Raw genomic sequence first — 26,107 nt, forward strand, 5'->3', positions numbered from 1 at the left:
CATATTCGGTGTACGACTTAGTAACTACATATAAAGCAGGGGTGAGAAGCAAATTAGATGATAATTTATAAATTATGGGTTGATTTGATGATAATACGTAATATATTATATAACATCATTTAAATAATAGGTAAAGATCTAAGATTATATTCAAATATAAGTTAACTACGTATTTTTTTATTGAATCTATTATTTTCAGATAAAACAATTTACACACTCTAAATTGAGTTTTTGAATATAAAAAATACACATATGTAATACAAAAATGTTAGAATAATACATTTTCTTCCATAAAAAGAAAGAATAATACATTTTCTCCAAGTTGTGATTTTGATTTGGAAGTTAGAACATGCCGAGTAAAAAGGATTAGATGAAGAGTTATTTGTTTTTTTAAACCTATTTTTTTATGTTTTAAAAGTATTTTTATTTTATTTTTGTTTTCTATCTTATAATGAATTATATTATTATAATCTAATAACTATAAATTATAACATGTTTAAACCAGAAACAGTTTCACCAATTATAACTATTCAACTATGCCTTAAATGCTAAAGAATTTCTCTAGAAAGAGTGGGTTTTCTACCAAGCGAGAAAAATGGTATGACAAGAATTCAAAGCCATACCCATATGACTATAATTTAATTTTAATATTGAAGTTAGGCACTGGTTGCCTAAGAGCTTACGAACTTAAATATTTTATTTTGACTAGCACACCCACCTATCTTGTGACAAAATTCAAAATTCGTATATCTGTTAAAAGTCAGAACTCCGAATCTCTCTCCTTTTTATTACTTTAGGAAGATTAATTAATAACTCTAAACGTGGAGTACCGTAAAAGTAGCAACTAATTAATTGCGCCAAAAGCTATATATTGGCCATTTGGTCATGACGATCGTGTTTCAATATGTTTAATTGCTTATTAACTAAGATGGATGTACTTATATAAGCATATGCAACGATATATATCAAAATGTGTTGATATTTATATGGATTACATATAACGTCCTATGAAGATTGGTGTTTTTCCTTCCTTTTTTTTTCCCTTTCAAAATGCAAAAGATAGATTCTACTTTAGTCATGGCATATAACATGTCATCAATTGAAACCTCTTGTTGGAGGGACCCTGCCTACTATCGTGTATTCTGAACTTTGCCCCATATTTACATCTAGCATCTTTTGGGTGTAGTATATCATTGTTACGTAGCAACAGAAACTTTCCTAAAAAAACTAGAGTCACGATCTCTTATGATTCTAAACTGCCTATATATGGATTCAAATTCAATAACTAGTGTAGATTAATGTTTATATTTTTGCTACCCTAACGTATATCATACTCTCTAAAGATAGCTGACTCATCTGATATTCTCTTATATGTTGAGAATTTCACTTACAGACTTCCACGTACAATTGGTGGACGACCAAATTCAATAAAACGAGTCTAGATATTAACATATCACATACGAATAAAATGCCTTTTTGATATTCTTCGATTAACAATGTAAAGTCAAAGTCTTAGTATAAATAAAAAAGTTAAATATTATATATGTGAATTTAAAATTTATAAATGTAAATTTTAAAGTTTTGGGTTAAAATATAATGTTAATTTATTTTTGTGATTCATACAGTAATTTATTAGTGAGAATCTTCTGGTATTTACTCTCTCAAATGCAAAAGGCATATTTATATTTGTATAATGACTTGTGTGTCACGTACAGCTACTAATTTTATAAATTTATATATATTATACAAATATATATTATAAATATGTATAAAAGTGAAACATATATATATATATATATAAATTTTATATTTATAAAAGTCTTGTATTATTTTAATTTTATATAATTGAAACAATCATGTAATTGATATTAAATTATTGATAATTTTAATTAAGAATTTGTACTGATATATATTTCAATCACTGATTGTTTCAATTTTTATTTACTTATAAAAGTGGTGAACCATGGCTATAAATTGAATTAGAAAATTTTGTATTGGTTAATTGACAATTGATGATGGGATGACTGTAAATTGTATTCATTTTATATTTAACCAAATAGATAAATGCGAAAATACATATGCAAACAACAAAATAATTGATCATGACTTTATTTAGAATTGATAAATTTAATTACAAACCATTAATAAATTATTTCAATATTTTTTATAATAATATTAATAGTTTTACGAGGATACTATTTTAGAGATTTCAAACCAATTTAAATTTATGATTTCATTTCATAATTCTTTTATTAATTTTATAGTAGTTATATTAATTTTGTTTTACAGCTCATGATTTTGAGCGTCGTCTTCAACGAAGGTATATTGCTAATTTCTTAATCAGTTAAAAATAAAAAAATAAAGCAAAAAGAAAGATTAATACGGTAACAGTATGACAGACTCATTTGCCATGACTGGACTATCTTTTAAAATCAGATGTTTGTTTTTATAACTCTGTTCCAAATTTTGCTGTAACCTCCTTTATGGAGGATGATGCTATTTTTAGTTCAAATGATAATATAAATTAGTTGCCCAGGCAACCCAGCAATTTTTTTTACTATTCACTATTCTATTATGAGATATTTCTTTCAAGCTTTTTACATAGGTTAAATGGCTGAAAATATAGAAATATCAAAATAACATAAATAAAAAAGAATAAATGTTTACTTTAGAGAAAATTATAAAGAAACAAAATGGTAAAAAGAGGAAATTTTAAAACTTGGAGGATAAAATCAACAATAATATTGGCAAATGATGAATGAAACATAAAAGCTTGCCTCATATAAACAATGATAGATGGAATGAAAAAGGTGGAAAAATAAATAAATTTTTGGGACAAAAAAGATATACCGAAAAAAAACTATATATATGAAAAGGAAAAATATAATTAAATATTAGTTAGTTTAAGAAAAAGAAAATGAAAAAAATATCAATTTTATACCTAAGAGGGCAACACACTAACCATTTAGTTGTTGAAAGTAATAAAATGATAAAATAAACCTTGAAAGTTTTTATAGTGTACCTTAGTTCTTAAATTTAATTATTTATTATAATTTTAGTTCACGATAATATGTTAACATTTAAGTTACACGGCTTTATAAAATTTAAATTAATGAGTTACAAATTACACTTTTAAAAACTTATTTTATTATTTTATTATTTTCAGGACTAAATTTGTAACACATAACACTCTCAAGGTACATAATTAGTCATTTGACCAAAAGAAAAATAAATAAATTAAAATAGTGTTTGATTACTTTTATTTAAGTGTATTTGAGATAAAAATTTTAAAAAATTAATGTACATCTTACCTTTTTACATTCTACTTTAGTTCAAATCTTTGGTATTATTTTATTTTTTTTCACTTTCACACCCCTTTCATTCGTTTAAAAGCTAACAATACCCTAACAGAATTGAAGAAACAAAATATAAAAAGCATAAATAAAAGGAAAATAGATTTTTAATCATACATGAATTATCCTACAAATTTTAGGTAATATTTTTGAATTTTCATAGCAAATATAAAAGTTTTCACAAGTGTGATGGGCTAATTTTGTCATTTTAAAAGTCGCTTCAACGAGAAAAGTGAAAAAATTGCTTAAAATTTGTTATTTTTTTAATTTGTAAAAATTAAAAATTAGATATCACTATTGTACTAATAATAAAATAATAAGTAATAAATTGATGAGTAGATGGAAGGTGTGAAGAGTCCATGGAGGCGTGACATAGCAGTAGTAGTTGATGTTGATGATGATTTAAATGTGAGCCAGCGCACCACTTTGAAACTTATCTCACGTGGCAACTACTTTCCCTCCGCTGTTACTGTTACCACTTACCACAGGTAATAAAACATTCACTGGATTGGGCCCCACAACACAACACTAACAGTTGTAACATTAACCTTAACCTCTCATTGCTGTTGCTGTTTCTGTCAGATCTTCTTCCTTCCATCTCTGTTCCATTCTCATTCTCTTCTGTTTCTACACCAATTTCACCTCAAGTAAATATCATCACACACAACGAAAGGAAAAGAAAAACAAATAAAAAAGACAAGAACTGTAGTAAAATAAAACCATGAAAGGTTCTCTGCTTTGCTTTCATTGATTCAAAGGTGGCTTTGATTTGATTGCTCAAATTTAGTAATGGGTCTTTTTGTTTGCACCCTCTGTTTTTCTTTCTGGAAATTCAAACGGTGAGAGCTTTCTTTTCTCTTGTTTTCTTTTACGTTTCCATGGTTCAAGTTCAAAGTTTAAACCTTTTGCTCGACTGAATTCACTAGCGAATTTTGGTGAAAATGTTTTGCCTTTTTTCTCCTTCTTCTGAATTTTATAGTAGCCCAGTCATTGTGGGTCAGTTTCGATTTTGTGAATTTGGCCCCATTATCATTTTTCTCATTTTTACTTGACATATACAAATTTTAAAGGGGTTTGCGTCAATATAACAGAACGTAGATGAGGGAATCTGAATGGGTTTGACTCGAATTTCACTTTTTAGTGGTGGGGTTTGTGGTTGTTGACTTAAAGGGCTATACTTGTTTTCTAATTACTTTATAATTTTCTGTTATGTTTGTTTTCCTGTCATGGGATTTCAATTCCACTGCATACAGTTTACTCAGTAGGATCATTTTGGTTGGAAATTCCAAATTTGTGACGCTCTTGATTTTTGCTTAATCTAAATGCATGAACAGAGAGTAGAAGGTTCTGAATTTTGATGTCTGTTTTGATGCATGAAAAGTTTACTCAGTGTGTTTGTTTTGATGTCTGAATTTTGAATATGTATCACATTGCTGGATTTGCAGAATTTTGAGTGAAGAGGAGAAGTATGGGATGCAGGATTAGAGAGAGGAAGGGAGGTGAGTTCAGGAGGAGTTTACTGGGAAGATAATGAAGTGCCTACGCTCTGTGGAGTCGTTGGGAGGAGCCGATGAAGTGTTTCCTTCATCATCTGGATCTCTTGCAAGTGCAATCAAGGACTTTTCAGCTAGTGAAAATTCTTGCCTGGCTGAACAGTTAGATAAGAAGCCAGACACCGGCAACATAGAAGAAGCTGAATCATCCTTACGCGAGAGTGGCGTCTTGAACTATGAGGTTCATTTCATCAAAACACCTCACTTTTGGTTGTTATATTGAATAGTCAGATATGATTTATTCTTTGTTATTTACTCTATGCCCTAGAAAGTGTGTGAGTGTGTATATATATATATGTCTGAAATGATTGCAGGCTTGTCCGCATGCTTTCTTCTTGTTTAGGTTATCTGTGGTGTGGATGTATAAACTACTTTCAGACTTTTCTGTCTATGCTTGTAGTTATCTATCTGTTGTTGTTTGACAGAATACTTCATCTTAATTAAATATATGATCAAGGCACTGGTTTCTATATTTCTATGAGACCATGGCTATTGCATGTAGCTTGTCTGATCTGAAGGTCCATTTACTAAATTTAAACAATGCAATTTTTTTGGACTTTAGATTTTACATTGAGTTAATAAAGCCTGTAACTTTGTGTGTGTTTTTGTATGTGCGTTTCTTCTTGTTTTAAATTAGTGATTATGGTTACTATTATTATTATTATTTAAAGAAAAATATGTCTGTAATGTACAGGAAGCTAGAGCTCTGCTAGGAAGATATGAATATCAGAAAGGAAATATAGTAGCTGCTTTACATGTCTTTGAGGGAATAGATATAGGTGTTGTGACTCCTAAGATCAAAATTGCCCTTTCCAGAAGCAGAGAACGCCGCAAGAGACATTCTCAAAACCATGCTGAACCGCAAATGTCTATACATTCTGTTGGCTTACTATTGGAAGCTGTCTTCCTGAAAGCAAAATCTTTGCAGGTTCTTGAAAGGTTTAAAGGTATCCCCACTGGTTGTATGATTCATAGTCTTGTTTTATTTTTTTCATATTTTCTATTCAATCTGCACAATAGTAAATCCTTTTCAGTCAGCAAGTTTCCATAATATACCCCCCCTACGGTATTACTTGACTCGATTATTGTGTCATCCACCTTTTTTACCTGAGAACTACATTACCTGGAGATTCCAGTAACCACAATATTGACATTTTTGGCAGAAATTGTCTGATGAAAGGATGGCGTTTTTCTGAACTTGAGTGGTTTTAAAACTATGAAATTGCTAAGTTCTATGAGAAGTCAAAGCATATTCTAACATATCTTTCAATCATTCTTGCAGAGGCTGCCCAATCTTGCAAAGTTATTCTGGATATAGTGGAGTCTTCATTGCCTGAAGGCATGCCTGATAACTTTGGTGCTGAATGTAAATTGCAGGAGACCCTCAATAAGGCAGTTGAGCTGCTTCCAGAATTATGGAAACTTGCTGATTGTCCACGTGAAGCTATTTTGTCTTATCGACGAGCACTCCTTCATCATTGGAATCTCGATGCGGAGACTATAGCAAAGATTCAGAAAGAATTTGCTGTTTTTCTTCTATATAGTGGAGGAGAAGCAACACCCCCTAATCTCCGTTCTCAAATGGATGGCTCATTTGTACCTAGAAACAACATAGAAGAGGCTATACTTCTTTTAATGATTTTATTAAGAAAGGTCTCTCTAAATAGAATTGAGTGGGATCCTTCAATTTTAGACCACCTTTCATTTGCTCTGTCTGTTTCAGGAGATTTGACAGCTTTAGCCAATCAATTGGAAGAATTGCTTCCTGGGACCATCCATCGAAGTGAAAGGTACTATGCTCTAGCTCTTTGTTATTATGGAACAAGTAAGGACTTGGTAGCACTGGATCTTCTCAGAAAGTTGTTGAGGAGTAGAGAGGATCAACACCATGTTCCTGGTTTGTTAATGGCTTCTAAGATTTGTTGTGAGAACTCTACTCTTGCAGAAGAAGGAGTAAGCTTTGCGTGGCAAGTGCTTCAGAACCTGGATGGTAGATGTAATCAGCTAGAAAATCATGCCAATTTCTTTCTTGGTGTTTCACTTTCAGCACACTCGAAATTGGCCGTTTCTGATTCTGATAGGTTTAAGAGACAATCTGAGGCACTTCAAGCCCTAGAAACTGCTGGAAGAACGGGAAACCCCTTTGTACTATACCATCTCAGTTTAGAATATGCAGAACAAAGGAAGCTGGATGCTGCACTTTATTATGCAAAATGCTTTCTAAAACTGGAAGGTGGTTCTAATGTTAAAGGATGGTTATTGTTAGCCCGGATATTGTCTGCTCTAAAACAGTTTTTGGATGCTGAATCTATTATCAATACTGCTTTGGATCAAACTGGAAAATGGGATCAAGGTGATTTGTTGCGAACAAAAGCTAAACTTCAAATTGCACAGGGCCAGTTAAGGAATGCAATTGAGACATATACGCAGTTGCTTGCTGTTCTTCAAATCCAGAGTAAAGGTTTTGGTTCTGGGAAGAAGCTATACAAGGTTTGTTGTTGTAATAACTTATGCTGATTGAATATTTCTGAATCATGGGCCTTTATTCCTGTTATTTACTGTTAGAATTGGATGAATGCAGTCTCATGAACCTTTTGAATTTATAAGATTTTCAAGAAATTTGTGATCATGGGTTTGTTAGAAAAAAGGAAGTGTCCTGATAGTTTGTACCTTAGAAAGTGAGAATATTGATAGGAAAGTAATAGTGAGAGTATTGAAGATTTGATCACCATTTTATTTGGTTTGAAATGGAGGCATTTCGTGAAAAAGTAGAAAGCAGAATGCATAGAGTTCCTCAGAATTTTGCATGTGTTGATGAAGCTTTTTGAAGCATGGTACACCTTTAAGGGCATACTACTGCTGGGTTCATATATTTATGTGAGAGTCAGTATGCCTTCATCGGGAAGTTTTGTGGAAAGTATATTAACTATTTGTTTTAAATATGTGATTCCCCTTCAATTGAGCTTTCTTATTCTTTTCCTTTAGAATTTGAATAGGACCACATTCCTTTGAATAGGGTGTTAGGTTTGTATGGGTTCTGCATTCTTGAAGTGTCATAATTTCAAATTCATTATTTATTATTCTATTGTATCTCTATCTCATCTTTTGGAATCCGAACAGTCCACACATTGTTTACAAGTTCAAGCTTTTTTAGGAGCTGGTATTATTAGTTAGTGGCATTAGTCAACTGTATTTGGTATAAAAACATTAAGACATACTGTATACCATGTTGTTGAAATGTAAATACTTTAACATTTCCTTAAAGAAATCAGGCATAAGGATTTGTTGAACGTTGTGTGTTACTGAATTCATCTTATTGTATTCGTTGTTTATGATCGGTCATCTGCTGATCATTCAAATTATTTGGTGAAAGAATGTGCTCCACTGTTAGATGGTTGCTTTCTAGGTCTACCATTCATGTCTTAGATTCAATCTACTAGGATATGTTGTTTTTCAAAACAAAAAATAAATGTTTTGTTGGTTGTACCTGCATGATGCTCAGTTTAAATGTTGAAGCATTTTTTTATGAACGAAATGAAGTTGATGATGCTCATGCAAGGCAATAGGATTTGGGCATATGCAATTGTCATTAATTTCAACTAATGGCTATTGAATTTGAATATTCAAAAATTAAATCTTGCTTCAAGATAAACATTATTGAATATGGATGCATTTTATTTGTATTCTTTGTCTGAGTTTTTCCTTTTCTTTTTTTAATATTTTTTAATTTTACTTGTGCAATAAGACAAATGGTTCTAGCTGCTTAACTTTTTCCCCCTACCACATGACAGGAAAACAGAGATCGTGCTAGGAACTTGGAAGTGGAAATATGGCATGATATTGCTTATGTTTATATCAGTCTTTTACAGTGGCATGATGCAGAGGTGTGCCTTTCAAAATCCAAAGCCATCAAACCACTCTCTGCTTCTAGATGTCATGCAATAGGTAAATATATCTGATTTTTATTTACGAGTTTCATGTTTTTCCATTTAATTTCTCTCCTGAGATGAAAAGGACGTAACAGGTTTTCATCACTTGAAAACAACTGCCAGATATTGTTTGATATAGAGAGTATTGTTTTTAGAGTATTCTTTATATACAGCTAGGCGATATGTTGTTGTATTTAGGTGCCAAGAGATCAGAGATTGGATGGGACCCCAGAGGCATGCACCTTAGGGAAAGCAAAGGCAATAAAACAATGAAATATATCTAACATACTCCAAATTTGTTGATAATGATGACAAACTAACCTTTGTCGATGTGCATAATTAAGTATATTTCACAAAGTACAATATATAACACCTTCAAAAATCAAAAACATATGTAGCATGATATATAGATGAAAGTTTGTTATTTTCAGCAGAATAAGTTGTATCAGATTGATCTTAAAAAAAAAAAAAGTTGTATCAGATTGTACAATCTTAGGGAAATTGATAAGATGGTGAATAAACATGAAATTTTCCATTCTAGTTGCTTCTCACTTTCTCAGACTTATGGGTTGTTTTGTTTGTTAACTTTCACAGGCATAATGTACGAAGCAAAGGGCCATTACAAAGAGGCTCTAAAAGCTTTTGGTGATGCCTTGGACGTTGATCCTGGCCATGTCCCTAGCTTAATCTCCACTGCTGTAGTTCTTAAACGATGTAGTAATAAATCAAATCCAGCAGTTAAAAGCTTTCTGGTGGATGCGCTACGGCATGACAGATTCAATGCTTCTGCTTGGTATAATCTTGGCCTTCTTCACAAGGCTGAGGGTACAGCATCATCATTAGTTGAAGCTGCAGAATGTTTTCAAGCAGCACACTTTCTTGAAGAATCTGCACCTGTTGAACCTTTCAGATGACTCATTCTATGAAGGTTGGTCCACTGGTAGAAGCAAAAGAGCAAGCATGTTTCTTTAGAGATTAAATAGCAAGGAATTTTCCTGTGAATCCTTCTGCCTCAGGATAGCTAGGAGAGAGATATTGATCATGGTTTGGAAGGCTAGTTCATAAGAATTAATAGTAATAAACAAAAGAAAAAGATGGCTAACTCTACAAGCAGTTTTGTGATGCAAGGATTCATGCTTGATGTATTCAACTATTCTATAATTTTCACATGTCTTCTTTAGAGGTCAATTCAGAAAATAATAAAATGAAAAGGGAAAAAAAAATAGAGGCTTGTTTCTTGTTTTCATGATTTGATTTTAGTTAGATTTCCTTGCTTTCAAACTCCTCTTTCAAGCAAAATGATTTTGGACATAACTCTTAGAGTGTATAATGTGAGTCGACGTGGGACTTGGATTATTTCCAACACACCTCCTCACGCCAAACACTTTTTGAGCTTGATACGTGAACAACAAATGGTGAGTGCTTCTATAAAAGGGAGTGTTAAATTAACCCGTTTTTCAATTTCTTGCCGTAAGTAAAAAAAATCTAATAATTTTATCGAAACCATTTCATTTCTGTATTAACATAGTGGTAGAAAGAGTACTACACTGCATCTAAACTTCAAACTATTCACTTTAACCATGGTAATAGTCCAAAATTATTGGTTAATAGAGAATCAAAGTGGATTACCAATAAATCGCGAAATGCTATAGTTCTTAAATATTTTTTCTTAAATTATTGAAAAAAATTCATTAATTCAGAAGTAATTCGCGGGATTAGACACATTTTCTTAGAGTATATAATGTGAGAAGCCTAACTCAACCCCAAAAGTTAACTTAAGAGGTGAAAGTTGTCCCTCATTTAGATATTCTAATGTGAGATTACTTTTAACCGATGTGGGACTTTGATTATTTCCAACAATAACATATTAGACATTGTTATTTTTTTATTATAAAATTATTGTATCTAAATAATTTTTTTGTACATTATTATTATTATTTGGTGAATTCATGAAGTATATTCATAGGTTCACTTTATTTAAATTGCCTTATGAATATTAATCCCTGTTTAGCTACGAACGTACGGGGATTATGCGATTTTTATCCAAAAGCTGTTTGCCTTTTCGATATTTGATATTTCATTTTTGTAAGCATCACCTTAACATACCCATGATTATCAAAATGTATTTTTAATATTTTTGATGTCGATACAAGGACCATTTGCATGAGCACGATAAGCCATATCTGGGATTTTTTTTAAGGTCAGGCTAAGTGTTTAGATTATGATGGTTGACACTTGGTGTGAATGAGGTGTTGGATTAACACCATTAATTTGAATGAATAAGCTATAATTTCTAATCAAGTTTTAACTGATTTGGTCTATTGTCTCTTTCTTTACTCTCTCTCTTCCAGACTTCACTTTCAAAAGAAAAAGCATTTTGAGAGGAAGGAAACCGAGGCAGAAACAAGTCGCGTGAGTATGACACAGGCACACCATAAAGTAAACAAATGATTCTCATAGATAAATTATAATTGGGATATCACAAGAAAGGCTTTATCTAATGACTTTAGATTATGGTTTATATATATATATATATATATATATATATATATATATATATATATATATATATATTACTTTATTGATATATTATAGAATGTCTTTCTTGCTAAACATTTTAATATGTAATTGTTATTTGTTTGGATGAGAAGCGAAACAAAGAGAAAAAAAAAAAGAAACAGGAAAAATAAAAATAAAATAAAATGAAAATATATTATTTCAACCAAAGTCATGCCATATAAATCTGTCATGAAGCTTAACAATACTTATCTAAGTGTTATATATTGTGCTACTTCAAAAAAGAGTAATTTACATTTGTGACCGTGTGTTTTTTTTTTCTTTTCAAATTACACTCAATATCTCTTTTTTTTTTACCCTATAATTTTTTTTTAATTGTTTAGTTTACACTTAGATCCCTCCATCCATATCCATTTGGTAATTTAATAAAAAGTAGGCACATGTTAGTCAAACTTTTAATGAAAATTTATGTCTAAGATATCTTCATATTTTTTCTCTCAACTCCATATAAGACATAATATAATTTTCAACTTATTTCCTTCTCTTTTTTTTTCTTTGAACTCAACTTTTTGTTGGACATAAATTCACCTTGTTGGTACACATTTGTTAACACTCCTCCTCCTCCTCCTCCTTCTTCTTCTTAGTTCAATTTTTTTTATGCGTGTTGGGTTGTTGGTTGTTGCGTTTTTGTTGGACGTATTTTCAACAATGCCTTTTGATTGAATATGATCTTTTGCTTCAAATTTTAGCATTTTGCTCATGCAATTGTGTTTTTAACTCCTTTATTTGAAATATTTATTTTTGATGGCTAGTGTTTGATATAATATTTCAATCAAAAGTTGAATCTTCTTCAAGTATTAGCAATAGTAAGAGTCAAATATTAAAGAAAAAATTGTTACTGCCTTAAGAAAGGTCCATTCACAAGGTCAATTGTTAATATATTATTGAGTATTTAACAAAGATATTAGGATAATTTCGTCTGCTTACATATTTTAATTGACGTTAATTAACAACATTAACAAAAGAGGGTAAAAGTAATGTAAAAAATGGAGAGATATCGGGTGCAATTTAAAAAAAAATACAAGGAATACAAGTGTAACAAAGATGTTAGGATAATTTTGTTTGCTCGCATATTTTAATTTATGTTAGTTAAGATGCTAACAGAAAATGAGATAAAAGTAATGTAAAATAAGAAAATGGTACTTGATCTCATTTAAGAAAAACAAAGGGGATGAAGTATAATTTATGGAAAAAGGTGTTACATGTTGTGACTATTAATATATTGTGCTCCTTATCTAAGTGTATATTTAAATGGACTAGATCAAGTTAACTCGTTTATTAAATGAATTATGTTTTTTGCTTGATCCATGTCCAACTCACTTAGTCCGTTGGCCTAGTAATAAAAATATACATTTTGAAAATTTGTAAAAAAATAAAAAAATATTAAAAACCTAAGAAAATTATAAAAACTGAAAATTATCTAAAATAAGATGAAAAAAAATATAAGAAAATGTACATTGATTAATGAATTAGTAAAACTTAAAATAAGACTTCATTTGCATCACTCAAACATCTAATAAAATAAAGAAAAACTCAATATATAACTTTTTACACCAATAAATTCTAAATATTCAAACAATAAGAAAGATGTCAATACATACTAAACACTAAATATTAATTAACAGATCCTCAATAATATTTAATCACACATCAAATAGTTCTAAGTAAAAAAACTATAAAGATAATAAATAATAATTTCAAAAAGTAATTAGTTTTTGGAATAACCTGCGAACCAAATTTATGAGTTAAATGAATCATGCTAAATAAATTTACATTTAAATGGACCAACATTTTAAATGATCTTAACCTGTTTAGTCTATAGATTAAATGGATCATTTATAAATTCAAACTCATGTAGTTACCTCTATCTATCAAGATACTAACTAGGTCACAATTTAAATATTCACATCAAATATATCTCTTAACGTGTAAGAAAATATGCATTTGGTAATATAAGTTTCATTCATCTCACTTTTTAAACTCATTTCAACAAACTCTTTTTATATCTTTTTTTTAATACAAGTTCACGTCTATCATCAGAGTGTGTTACAAGATAATTTATGATACATTAAATACTTTTTTTGCACTACTCATTTATATTCTATTTTCTGCATGTTTGATTTTGCGTTAGAACAAAAAAACACGAATCAATAATGTAAATATTTAAAGTCATAAAAAGTAGCTTTCAATTAGATATAGAAATTCGACATGAATTTTGCTTGACTCGATGGAAAACCAAACATGTTAACATATATTTGCATGGCCGTTATCAAAGTAATTTCCATCTTCTAAATGCACAAAATGCAAAAGATACAATTTGGTTATTTTACCCTCAGAATGAGAGAATATCCGTTGTAACGTGCACTCAAACATTTCCTTAGTTGTCATAGGCACTTGAGTAGTTCAAGATTGAACATATCTATGACAAACTCAGAAGCTAACAACTAGTTTAGTGTTAGATGATGATCAACTAACTCAGAAGCTAGGGACACCATCTGGCTAAGCATAGAACATGTTTTATGACAATTTGTGTAACAGATTTTTATAATTTTTATTTTACATTTTTTTAATTTTTATTACATAATTATGTGGTACTAAGATTTGTTATAAAAAATTAATGTATAAATAAAAATTGCTGATTTTATTGCATAACCGAGTGTACCGTTGCTCTTATCCCATAGTAAAAGGAACAAGGAGAGAGAGAAAAGCAAAACAAGGGCAGGCAGTGTATTTATACGTTGTACTAAATACTCCTTATCTCCCCTGACCCTCAGTTTCACCTTTTTTTTTGAAAAAGTGTCTACAGAGAAGAGAACAACATAGCAGAGAGAGAGAGAGAGAGAGAGAGAGAGAGAGAGAAGAGCTTATCTACTTCACTTTCTGGAGAGACATGGAGGGTGCTAACTGGAAGATAACAGAGGAAGAAGCAGGGCCATCCTCTTCTTCTGGGATTGCTTCAAATAAACAACAAAACCCACCTGAAACTTTTCATCATCAACATCATAGGAAGGAGGCTGCAGCAGAAGAAGAAGAAACCGAGGAAGAGGAAGAAGACGATGTTGATCATCATAACAATAGCACCTTTGTTCCTGGTCCTCTCCTTTCTCTCAAGGATCAGATCGAAAAAGACAAGGTTTTCCGATTCTCTCCCCCCCATTTGCTTTTCAAATCATGGGTTTGCAGCAAGTTTGATTTTTTTTTTTATATTTATTTGTTTTTGCTTAATGGGTTGTTTGTTTTCAATCCATGTATTCTGTTGAAAGCTCTCACTGGTTAAAGTAGATAGCAATTAGAATAGAATGCCTCACATAATGATTATAAATTGGTTCAGCTAATTGGAGATATTTGCAAAATATCTTTTAGATCATTAGTATTTTATTATGTATAGCTTGTCTTGTATTCTGTTAATAAACACTGCATAGGATCAAATGATTTTCTGATGTATATTCAAGTGGTTTCTCATAATCGGTTAAGAAAGTGACTTTTGCTTGTGATTTTTTTATTTGAATGTTGGTTGTGTTGTGCAGGAGGATGAGAGCCTAAGGAGATGGAAAGAGAAGCTGTTGGGTTGCATGGAAAGTGATTTAGATGGTGTGTTTACGGAGTGTGTTTAACCTTCACAGCACTTTTGTTTGGTTATGTTTACAAGTTTTTCCTTATCCATGTAGGTCAGATACATCCTGAAGTGAAATTCCACTCCATTGGAATAATCTCTGAGGATTTTGGTGAAGTCATTACTCCTTTATCTGTGGATGAAAGCCAAAATGGTCATATTCTGTTTACTCTCAAGGAGGGCTCTCATTATCAGCTTAAGCTAAAATTCAGTGTTCTGCACAACATTGTGTCTGGTTTGGCATACTGCAACAATGTGTGGAAAGGAGGGCTTCAAGGTAAACTGTCAATTCTTTTGTCACATGATTTTAAATTGTGGTTTGCAACAACAATTTGGCTGAAATATTGTGATTTTTGAGATATCCGCAACTTCATCTGGGGCTGCATTTGCTCTCAATATTGCTGATCGCAGTGCAACTGCAACCTCAATTTCTCTGTTGCTTAACTTGCTAGATATTCTTGAGTTTGTTGGATATTATTATTATTGTTGTTGTTAACTGACTTTTAAAATCCATAGGTTTAAAACATTAATGCCTTGGCTCAGGACTCAGCAAAACTGGTTCTTTAACTTTTTGGATAATGTCTTGGCTCATGATCATACGAATTACAATATTCACTTAGATAAGTTCATCAGTTTGAATCTGGAACTTCAGTACCATAATATATGCTTCTGGATCAAATGCTTTACGGAACTTACTTTTGATGTGTTTGAGAAGCAATTAAAAGTATTACTGATTATTTGATCTATTTGTCATCCTTCAAGTCAGGGTATGGCCTTCAAGTAAGGTTGCATTTTTTGTGATAATTAGAGTCCTTTTTCATCATACTTGTGGGAACAATTTATTGGCACTTACATTTTGTCAATTTGCACTGTCGCCTCTATTTTTGTAGGTAGTATGATTGTACAAAAACAGTATGTCATTTGTTGATATTAGTTAATTGGTGATGACCTCTTTTTTATGCATTACATTGAGAATTCATAATTTCATATATGTTCTTGGGCATTTCAGTTGACCAGAGCAAAGGAATGTTGGGTACCTTTGCTCCCCAAAAAGAACCATATGTACATACCTTAAAAGAAGACATCACTCCGTCTGGTGTGCTTGCAAGGGGTGTATACTCTGCTAAGATTAAGGTATGAAAAGTAAAAATACACATGCATGTTTTACCTAAACTTTTGTAGTGAATTTGCTGTGTCTTAGACCTTTTGGTTGAAGTATTTTTTAAGTAAACAACACATTTTGCTACAGTGTCTTGATTTGAAAGGCAAATATATGGTTACTTATCTGCATAGTTTTATTAACTGATATTTGACATGTATATAACTTGAGGAATATTGTCACAACAGTTGAAAATATTGACCCATTTTTCTTTTTCTTTTTTTTTTCCCCTTTGAGACTTCAACCTGTACCTGTTTGATTCATATCATGCTCTAGACAACCTGAATACTGACTGGTTCACACCTGTGTTTAGTGCTTCAAATTTGAAAATCCTAAAGACTCGTCACTAACTATTGTGCTATAGTTCATTATAGTCACGCATGAATACTTATCACAATTATAGTTATCTAATTTGCACTTATATATTTTACATTCACTATTTTAATGTGCCAAATGCTATATTTTAGGAATTCATAATCCAAATGAATGAAGATGCAATGACTTCTATGGTCTTCCTAGTTGTTGAAGTTGTTATTAGAGAATAGTTTGTGTTTTACACCATTTTTTGTGTACGTGTGTAATTTGCACAACTTCTTGTATAAACTTGGCACTCTTTGTTTGCTGTGTCACAGTTTGAAGATGATGACGGAAGGTGTCACATGGAACTCAAATATTCATTAGAGATAAAGAAGAGGTAGTCCGGGTTTATGGCACATTATTGAGTCATTCATCATGCGTCCTTTTTTTTTTTTTTTTTAATTTATAATTTTGAAATCTTTTTATAATTTTGAAACTATTTGTTAATTATGCTATTTAGTACTCGTAGTTCTCATTTAGTGTTTAGTGTTGTGAGTTGTGACTTCTACAATTGCTTGCTAATCATACAAAATGGTTGTTCTGCCGATGGCAAGTCAATGTTCAAAGCCATAACATTTGTACACAAACAATCCACAAGAGTTTTCAAAGCTCTAAGGAAATGCAAAATTCAGCATTTGTGATTTGTACGCCTGATATCACGTATAACTGAAAAGTACTTGCATCTTTAATCCGAATGATAAAAATTAATTAATTTATAAACTCTAAAGAAGCTTTAATATGAATACATTGATTATAAGTGTTGGATTCAACTACTTTACCAACAAGGGTGAGTCCTGGTGCAGCGGTAAAGTTGTGCCTTGGTGACTTGTTGGTCATGGGTTCGAATCCGGAAACAGCCTCCTTGTCTATGCAAGGGTAAGACTGCGTACAATATCCCTCCCCCATTATTCAACTACTTTACCAACAAGGGTTGTTGGTGAATAATTTATAAGTATCTTTATAAATGTTTTTTAGCCTTAAGATGTGTTCTAATCTTGGTGAGAATATGAAATCCAACTCACATTTTCACTGTACTAATTACTTATGCTTTATTTCTCACTAATCTTGCTACAATTATTATGGTTTTATGGGGGACCTCTGAAACGGGCCAATGTGGCGAGAAAAATGCCCAATCGGATCGGCCCACTTAAATTAAAAGAAAAAGTATTCAATTTTTTTTATACATGTTCAATTTGATTGTTGATGAAGATCATTTGTCCTGATTTGGTTTTGTGGAAATAATTAACGATTAATATCTCAAAATTATAAATTTGGGGGAATCCACATTCAGTTTAGTTAATATTTTTAAGGGTCCGTTTAGGTCCATATTTTTTTCAGAAACTAAATTGGTATCCATGCACTTTATAGGGACCAATGCCATGTGTGGACATACATCTCAAATGGGTAAAATAACATCTTTTGTGAAAAATGCACAAGTTAAAACTTCAGGAGAGATGGGCGTAATAGATAATTCATTTGGAAGGGTTTATTTACAGTTAATTTGGACTTATTCTTAACTGCTGAATGGTAACTTTTTTTTTTTTTTATACTTTCTGAATGGTAACTTTGTACGTAACATTATTGATTCCAGAAAATAAAATGTTAAATGGTAAGAATGTGATTTTATAAAATAAGCAATAAAAAGTGAAAAGTGTGAACAGGTTTATTACATTTTATTAATTATTCATTTGGAAAAATATTGTCTTATATTACAGTTTTTTGTTGCTGTTTTTTTTAACACAAAGTTCCTAACCACTCATCAATCATGATTCGACCATAGCTGTTTTCAAAATAAAAGTTTTCTAATAATGATTTAAAGTAAGCATAAATGAAATTAGTGTGAAAAAAAACATGATTCTATTTGCTCTTAGAACCTTGGTTCTGACATTCCAACAATTAAAATATTAAAGGTTTTAAAAAAAGTTTGTGGGAATAATCTTTCCCAAGAATATAAAGATTCCTCAACTTGTGAAAAATGAAAAAGTATTTACGCCAGGAGATGCAGGTAAATTTTCATTCTGAGGATGAAATGTACAGAGAATATATTTAGATCCCTTCTCAAATGTTCAAATCACTTCAATGGTAAAGCTTAGGTTCGATTTTCTTGCAGCTAATCATTTCTGTGTAAGGCTCAAGTTAAATTTGACTTTTGAAAACATTTGCAAAGATCCGTTGGTATCCTAACTTTGGAATATGATACCTTCGGAAAAAACAAATTAAGAAAGATCGATCGATGTACCCATGTTTTATCTAATGCACTTCCAACCTTATCACCAAACCACCATAGGCCCACCTTGTCACTCGTCACCCAGAGATCGTCAATCATTACTATTATCATCACGCTACTATTTCATTGAAAAGAAAAGGATTTTATCACATCATCCTAAAAATTATATATAAACCTTATCCTAATACCCACGTATTTGTCTATAGGTCTCTTGCACTATATGTCTCTACAGGCATATTTGTGTGTGAAACATAAGGAGCAGTAAGGTTTATTTTTGGTTTAAGACGATATTTATCCTTCACAAGAAACAATCATATTCCATCGGATTGGACACAATACACAAAGTTTTTCCTTCGGTAGTTACATACTATGAAGCACCGACATTGACACTGACATGGATATCGGACACAACACATGTGGACATCTGTCAAACACATCAAACTCAACTCAGACGCGGATGCCGGTGTCGCGTCGAACACCGGACACGGCAAGAGACTGGGGTGTTCGTGCTTCATAGCACATATCACAACTCATTCGTGATTAAGTTAGAATAATTCTACACGAGTTGGTCCACGTACTTGGCGATATATGTTCAAGGTTTATGCTATAAGGTCGATTATTTGAAATGAACTGCATAAGAATTGAATTTGAATCAGGGATCGATCCTCATGCGAGTAAAATGCAATGTAAAACAAGGGACAAAAAGAAAGGTTCAGCTGGCTAAGGCAGCAAGCAGGTTTGGTGGAAGTTAGTTCATTCAAAATCAAAAAGAGACGTTTGTTGAAGATAACGATGAAGTGAGAATCGAATATAAGAAGTTTGGCTTTTACAAACACGTTGTAGTGCTTAATGACGATAAGAACGACAAAAACGAAAGGACCAAGTACAGAGTTTGAATCGGAAATACCGAAGAAAAAGCCTTCACGAAAAAACTCTGATAATATATATATATATATATATATATATATATATATATATATATATATATATATATATATATATATATATATATATATATATATATATATATATATATATATATATATATATATATATATATATATATATATATATATATATATATATATATGCATCATGAATTTATTGCTTCACTTTCATTTTACTATCAAATTAAGAGCTAGTAGCATTGCCAAACTCGTTTTTGCATGGAAATGGAATCTTCGTCGACTCCTCCTCCTAAGTTCCGGTTCAGAGACCACTCAGAACCGGAATCTCAGAATTCATTGGAGCCAAGCTCCGATGTTGTTTCTGCAGCGTCACCGTCTATCGGTGATCCTGATGCAGACCTTGAAATTGAATCCATGACCGGAAGAGTACTTTCTACTTCTAAATCTCTCCCTATATGTTTTTTTTTTCTTTTTAACCGGGGAATTAATGTTCATAAATTTTTCATTCAGTGTGGAAAAAAGAAATAAAAAATAAGTAAGTTGTAAGGAAGGTTTAATAAAATTTGTGATTGGGTTATTGATGACAGGGCATCATGCATCTGTGTGATGAACTTCGGGAACTAAAGGAAGCAGCAAATGAAGATTTACAGAAAAACATATTTAGCAAATATTCCACTTTCCTTAGGTAATTAACATCTCCAAGTCCAACTTCTTTTTTAATGTTTATCGTGAACAATATCTACTATATGAGTTTGTCTTGGAGTATTAGTATTAATTGAATTCCATAACAATCTAATTAGATCACATAAATTTTTTTTTATACTCTGAAAAGAGTTCTCTTTATCTTTATCTTTTAACTTTCTTTTTTCTGACTAAGCATTTTATCACATGTGACAAGAGGGTGTGAAGCATATACGATGTGAAATGACCATTTTTTTTATTCCATAAGGAATTTCTGTTAAAAATTGCATATTGTAAAGGAAAGTAAAAACATAACAATGCTATTTTTATCTATAAATTCCAGAATGATTGGTCACCTACCCACCTATCATTCTTGATTTTTTTTTTCAAACCACCCTTGTAATTCTTAACAAAAATGTTCATTTCATTTCATATTTACTTGTTTTTGGTAATGTTTTATATCACTAATTTATACCCTTCCTTTTCACCCGTTTTATATGTAATAAAATATTAAGTGATATGTAAAATAAAGAGCAAAAGGAATTCTTTATTTTAAGGGGAGCAAAGAGGATGTAAAATATTATGCTAAATATTTATTAGACCCGGCAATTACAAAACTGGATTGCTCGTTATTATTCTTACGATGCTAGAATGGCATATAATATTGAGGTGGTGTTATGCTTTTGTGTGTGTAGAATACTAGAGGAAGTGATAGGAGTGGAAAATGAGCTCGTGCAACTGGAAAACCATTTTGTATCTCATAAAAGGCAAGTAAAGGATCTTATAGATCGAATATATCCAAAGATATTGTCCATAGACATAGCCTTCGATGATCATGTCAATATTGTCCCATCTCACCCCACCGAATTGAAAGCTCACATTAATGAATGTTTAGAGAATTTGGATATTCTCTTATCAGAAAACAAGATGGATGAAGCCCTGAACCATCTAGAATCTGCAGATGAACATTATCAAAGCCTTCAATTTCAAGATTGTTCCCATAGAGAGATCATGCTATATGAATCTGCAATTTCTGAGAAAAAGTCCATGCTGATACAACAATTATCACAAATAGCTGAGAATAAAAGAACACCGGGACCAGAACTTCAAAGGGCACTAGCTAGACTTTGCAGACTTGGTGATACTCAACTTGCTATTAATCTGTTGCTTAAACATTACCATTTGCGTGTTGCGAATGGAACTGATAATTTGCAGTGGGCAAAATCATCTTCAATTGAGATATACATAAGGGAACTTGCAAGGTTTGTGTTCTCAATGGTTTCACAAGCGGCAAGGAGCTTTGTGATGTTGTGTGGAGAAACTTCTCCTTATGCCTCAGAGCTTATGTTGTTTGCATATGAAGAAACAAAATCATTCATCATTTGTTTTGATAAATACGTCAAAGGCACCTCAGCAATAAGTGGAGGGTTGTCTTCTGCCATAAAAGCTGTCAAGTTTGCTGTCATGTACTGTTCTTTGTTAGAAAATCAGAAATTGGTGTTGCGGCCATACTTAGTGAAGCATCTCTTTCCATGCATGGAAGAGGTTTTGAATACACATATAAACCATTTTAAGAAAGTGATTGTTATCTTCTCAGCGAGCGATCCTTGGATTTTGGAGAAGTACCTTGTTTCTGGAGTGTTTGTTGGGGCTGGATCTTCAACTTTAGCCGTTGGAGAACAACATGACTATTGCTTGCTAACTACCAGTGGCCGGAAGGTTGTGACACTATTGCAGGTTTGTTCTATGTATTATTAGATTGCTCTTTAATGTAAAGTTCTATATTGCAAAAGATAACTAGATGTATTTTAATATTACAAGTATTAAAAAGTTTGTTATTATTATTTCTTTTTGGCTAGCATTATTATAAAGGACAACCATTGCATGAAAAAAATAGGAGTTTATTACTATTTCTTTTTAATTTGTTGTTGTTTGATTGTAATCAGGCCATTGTGGAAGATATTTCTTCTTTAGTTTCCCTTCATATGGGGAGTTTAGTCATTAGTGGAATCACAATCCTCTTCACAGAGTATATTGTCATACTTGAAAAAGCCCTTACTTATGAAGCAAGCTCAACAGAACAAGGTAGTCCAAGAATAAAGCTAGCTGAGTCACTACCACAACAGGTTTCTATTTTGGCCAATTTGTCAACTTTAGTGCAGTTTCTCTCTATCATGGTCAAAGATATCTTTAGCAGCAGTGATCACATAGAATTTCAAGTATTGGAAAACTATTCAATTGTTCATCAGCAGCAAGGACTTGATGATTTCCTATTGTTTATTGAAGAGGGTTCCAATAAGTTGAGAAACGTGTTCTGCCAGCAATTAATTCTCAGAGTATTGTCTACTTACCACAGGCATGAAATATTTTCTGCTAGCCATTGCAATGACCAGTTTGATGCTAACACTGTCCACGATCCAATGCCGTCTGGTATCTTTCAGGTATTATTTTCATAAATAACCACTTAAAGACTTTTTTGATTATGATGATATATGAACACAATAGATTGAGACACTGGGTGGTTCAATGATTTTTCAAGTTTTATCTTACTTTGCAACACTTCTAAAATTTTGAAATTATCATTAAAGAATACTACTATAAATAGAAAGAAAGGTGTAGATAGCTAGGATAAATAGTTCCTTTCTTGTTTTGCATCCCAAAGCGTATGCAAGCGTTATATTTTGATTTAATTTGTTGTAACTGTTCTGGACAGGTTTTATTTCTAGAATTAAAGAAAATAGAACAACTTGAGGAAGAAAATGTGTTTGAAGTGAATTGGTTGATGGGATTACTGAGAGAATTAATGGAGTCGATGTTTATTTGGGTTTCCAACAACAAAGAGATCCTTGCAACTACGGAAAAGAATGTGAGCTCACAAACTGATGAAGCCAAACAGGTTTTTTAATTCCCTCCCTTCTATTTATTCTTTTAGGTCTATGCTAAAAGAGTAAAAGCATTATTGCAACTAATTTGCAATTTTGTATTAACGTGGAGATATTTCTGCAACTATATCTTTCCCATTGTTTATTGACAAAATTTATATGCTTGCCATTTTTGGTGCCAAAATTCATATTTGTAAAATTCTTATCAATATATGCCTTTTTTTGTGCACTAACATATTTTTCAGCTTGTTCCCTTTCTTACCAATATATGCTAGAAAGATAGGTCCCCCCCCTTCCCCAAATTGTGTGAGATAGTTGTAGATATTGTGTTGCTATTCCTATTGACTGCAAAATCCTTCTAAAACTGGTGAGCTAGTTCTATAAGGTTGATTATTTCCATGTCAGTGTCCCCAAAATTTACCAACATTTCCAGAAGACACTAACTTCTTGTCTTTTCTCGGGGTATGAGAGCCTATTGCTAATATTTTTTGTGTAAGTTTGTTGAGAACTTTATTCCAAATCTCTAACACCCTTGATGTAATATACATCAATATCCCTACATTCTTCATCACAAAATTCTAAAACCACTTGACCTCAGATATATGGTATACTGTTGATATTTTTGGTTTAGTAGATATGTTCAATTTTTTTAAGAAAGATTTGATCTCGTTTTAGTCTGGTGTCTTCATAAACCAGTGTGTTCAATTTTTAATTCTGAAAATTCTTGAAACATTTACTTTCATAGCTGCCTGTAGGCATAACTAACAAGGCTCTCTTTAAAGCAGCCAGAGTACATCTCATCATGACACTACTATATTATCCCAAATACAGATCAATTTATAAGATTATATTGTTGCTTGGCACGTGGTTAGTTGGAAAATAAATGTATGAGGATATGAAGCATGACGACAAGGCAACTATTATCATGATTTTTACCTATGTAAAGTGATTCTCATCCTTTTTTTTTTTGTATTGAGCAGTTTATTTTGGATGTGCAATTCTTGGTGGAAATTGGAATGTACGGAGGATATTTCTCCAGCGATCCTTTGCTCCTTCTAACTCTCATGAAATCAACCTTCAATTCAGCAGGACTAGACCCTTTCAAGTAATGCATTCTCATTTATAGTTCTTGAGAAATTCAGAGTTCATTACTAATCATAGCTCTGCAAACTCAAAAACTGTCTAATCACACATGCCACATATTTCTTGAACAAAATGCACATACATAACTTGATGTGAAAATGAACAAATAAATTTTACAAGCAATAATTTCTTGGCATCCTTAAATGCATGTCTTCCCTAGTCCCTGGTATTATTACATTTGCAACAAACCATGGTTCTTCCAAATTCATATCATATCTTCCTTTTTCTTTCTTTCCTTCATAATCATATAGTTTGAAAATATTCCCATATTCTCTATAAAAATTATTAAATAATAGTCATCAAGACGTTCTCATGATATTAAAAGCAACCAAAGTTTCAAATATTGACTCGTGTTTCCTTTATAGAGATGTAGATGATGATTATTGGGCTATAGATGCTGCTACTAAAACAATTCAAAAGCTGTTGGAGATTGAGAAAACAAGTTTGCATCCAAAGGAGCCTGTAGTTACCATTAAAGAGGAGTCACATGAGCATGAGAACCAAATCAATCAATCAGCATATGAATGTAATTTTTCCAAGGAAAATGATATAAGTTCTTCAGAGAATAACGTAGTAAAACATGAACTAGATGAGGTTGCAAAACATGAACTAGAAGTTGCCATTGATGCAAAGATGGCTTCACTAGACACGGTATTTAGCCCCGGAGAGGGATCTTTAGTGAAGAGAGATTATGTTGATACAGACTCTTCAAATTTGAGACCACCTTCTATCATGACTTTGCAATTAGAGGATGCTGATTTTGTAGAGGCAACGGATACAAAAAATGATGAATTGACTCCAACATCTTCCGTGGGTGAGGTAGGACTAAATTCTGAGGAGGAAACTAAATCAAATTCAGACGAATGACCAACATTTATATAATTTACTAATATATATTTACACAATTTTAATTTTATACTTTGATTTAAGGCACTTATTTGCATGCCTTACGTGTCAATGCCACACATATTCAGCATGACTAGTGTATGCACTAGCACAAACCCTATGCCAAAGTCTGCACCAAGGCCTGGTTTTTTCATATAATAATACTCAAAAAATATAGATATAGTAAGTTTTTCTGTATTCACGTTTTTTTCAAAAAAATATCCACTATAACACAATTGATATTAACTAACACAATTAAACTTACCATAAATTAACAACAATATTCAAATATCCATTCTTATATTGCAACTTATATTTGGAACTAAGATACTTAATCTAAATTAACAAGAAGAAAGAGTTTGGCGGCTTGGATTTCAGACATCTTCATGGTTTCAACATTGGAAGTAAGGATGAATTTTTTTTAACAACAACGATGCTATAATAACAAAAGTGTTCAAAGTTAAATATTTTTCTAATAGCGGTTTTTTGGATGTCTCTCTGGGACACAATCCAAGTTATATATGGCGTAATATCTAGGCTTTACAAGCTTTGGTAAGAGAAGGTATGAGATGCAAACTAAACAATGACAACTCCATCAACATTTGGAAAGATCCATGGCTTCGAAATTCAGATAAGTGCTATGTTACATCCCCACCTCCTATTGGTCTTGAGCACATGACTGTTAACTCTCTTATAGATGGTGAGCGAAAATGTAGGAGACTAGACAATGGTCAACAAATTCTCAACAATGAAGATTTACAAGACATTCAGATAAGTGCATACTGTGAAACAAAAACTGGGCGCTTCTTGAAGCTATCATATGGGGGATGCAGTTTCAAT

At 31.8% G+C, this 26,107-nt stretch overlaps 3 protein-coding genes across 4 annotated transcripts; all 3 read left to right on the forward strand.

Annotated features, from left to right (window-relative positions):
• The first annotated feature begins 3,712 nt into the window (after positions 1-3,712).
• Positions 3,713-10,081, forward strand: LOC100792009 (protein NPGR2). 2 transcript variants are annotated; one of them, XM_041008055.1, is made up of 6 exons: positions 3,713-3,841; positions 4,799-5,087; positions 5,601-5,853; positions 6,189-7,396; positions 8,698-8,851; positions 9,430-10,081. In XM_041008055.1, exons 2-6 carry the CDS (start codon positions 4,884-4,886, stop codon positions 9,747-9,749), a joined length of 2,139 nt encoding a protein of 712 aa, XP_040863989.1. In that variant the 5' UTR covers positions 3,713-3,841; positions 4,799-4,883; the 3' UTR covers positions 9,750-10,081. The 2 variants fall into 2 exon arrangements, with proteins under 2 accessions (XP_040863989.1, XP_003542433.1); XM_003542385.4 differs by lacking the exon at positions 3,713-3,841 and adding an exon at positions 3,885-4,192.
• A 4,055-nt stretch (positions 10,082-14,136) lies between these two features.
• LOC100792535 (rho GDP-dissociation inhibitor 1) lies at positions 14,137-17,182 on the forward strand. Its single transcript, XM_003542386.5, has 5 exons — positions 14,137-14,545; positions 14,940-15,003; positions 15,081-15,302; positions 16,035-16,159; positions 16,817-17,182. The coding sequence occupies exons 1-5, from the start codon at positions 14,303-14,305 to the stop codon at positions 16,880-16,882; spliced, it is 720 nt and encodes a 239-aa protein (XP_003542434.1). The 5' UTR covers positions 14,137-14,302; the 3' UTR covers positions 16,883-17,182.
• Positions 17,183-19,873: 2,691 nt separating this feature from the next.
• Positions 19,874-25,298, forward strand: LOC100776739 (exocyst complex component EXO84B). Its single transcript, XM_003541318.5, has 7 exons — positions 19,874-20,102; positions 20,264-20,361; positions 21,053-22,094; positions 22,304-22,798; positions 23,071-23,253; positions 24,220-24,344; positions 24,748-25,298. Exons 1-7 carry the CDS (start codon positions 19,935-19,937, stop codon positions 25,247-25,249), a joined length of 2,613 nt encoding a protein of 870 aa, XP_003541366.1. The 5' UTR covers positions 19,874-19,934; the 3' UTR covers positions 25,250-25,298.
• The last annotated feature ends 809 nt before the right edge of the window (positions 25,299-26,107 follow it).

The sequence above is a fragment of the Glycine max genome, chromosome 13 (genome assembly GCF_000004515.6).
Source record: "Glycine max cultivar Williams 82 chromosome 13, Glycine_max_v4.0, whole genome shotgun sequence".
Taxonomy (NCBI): Eukaryota; Viridiplantae; Streptophyta; class Magnoliopsida; order Fabales; family Fabaceae; genus Glycine; species Glycine max.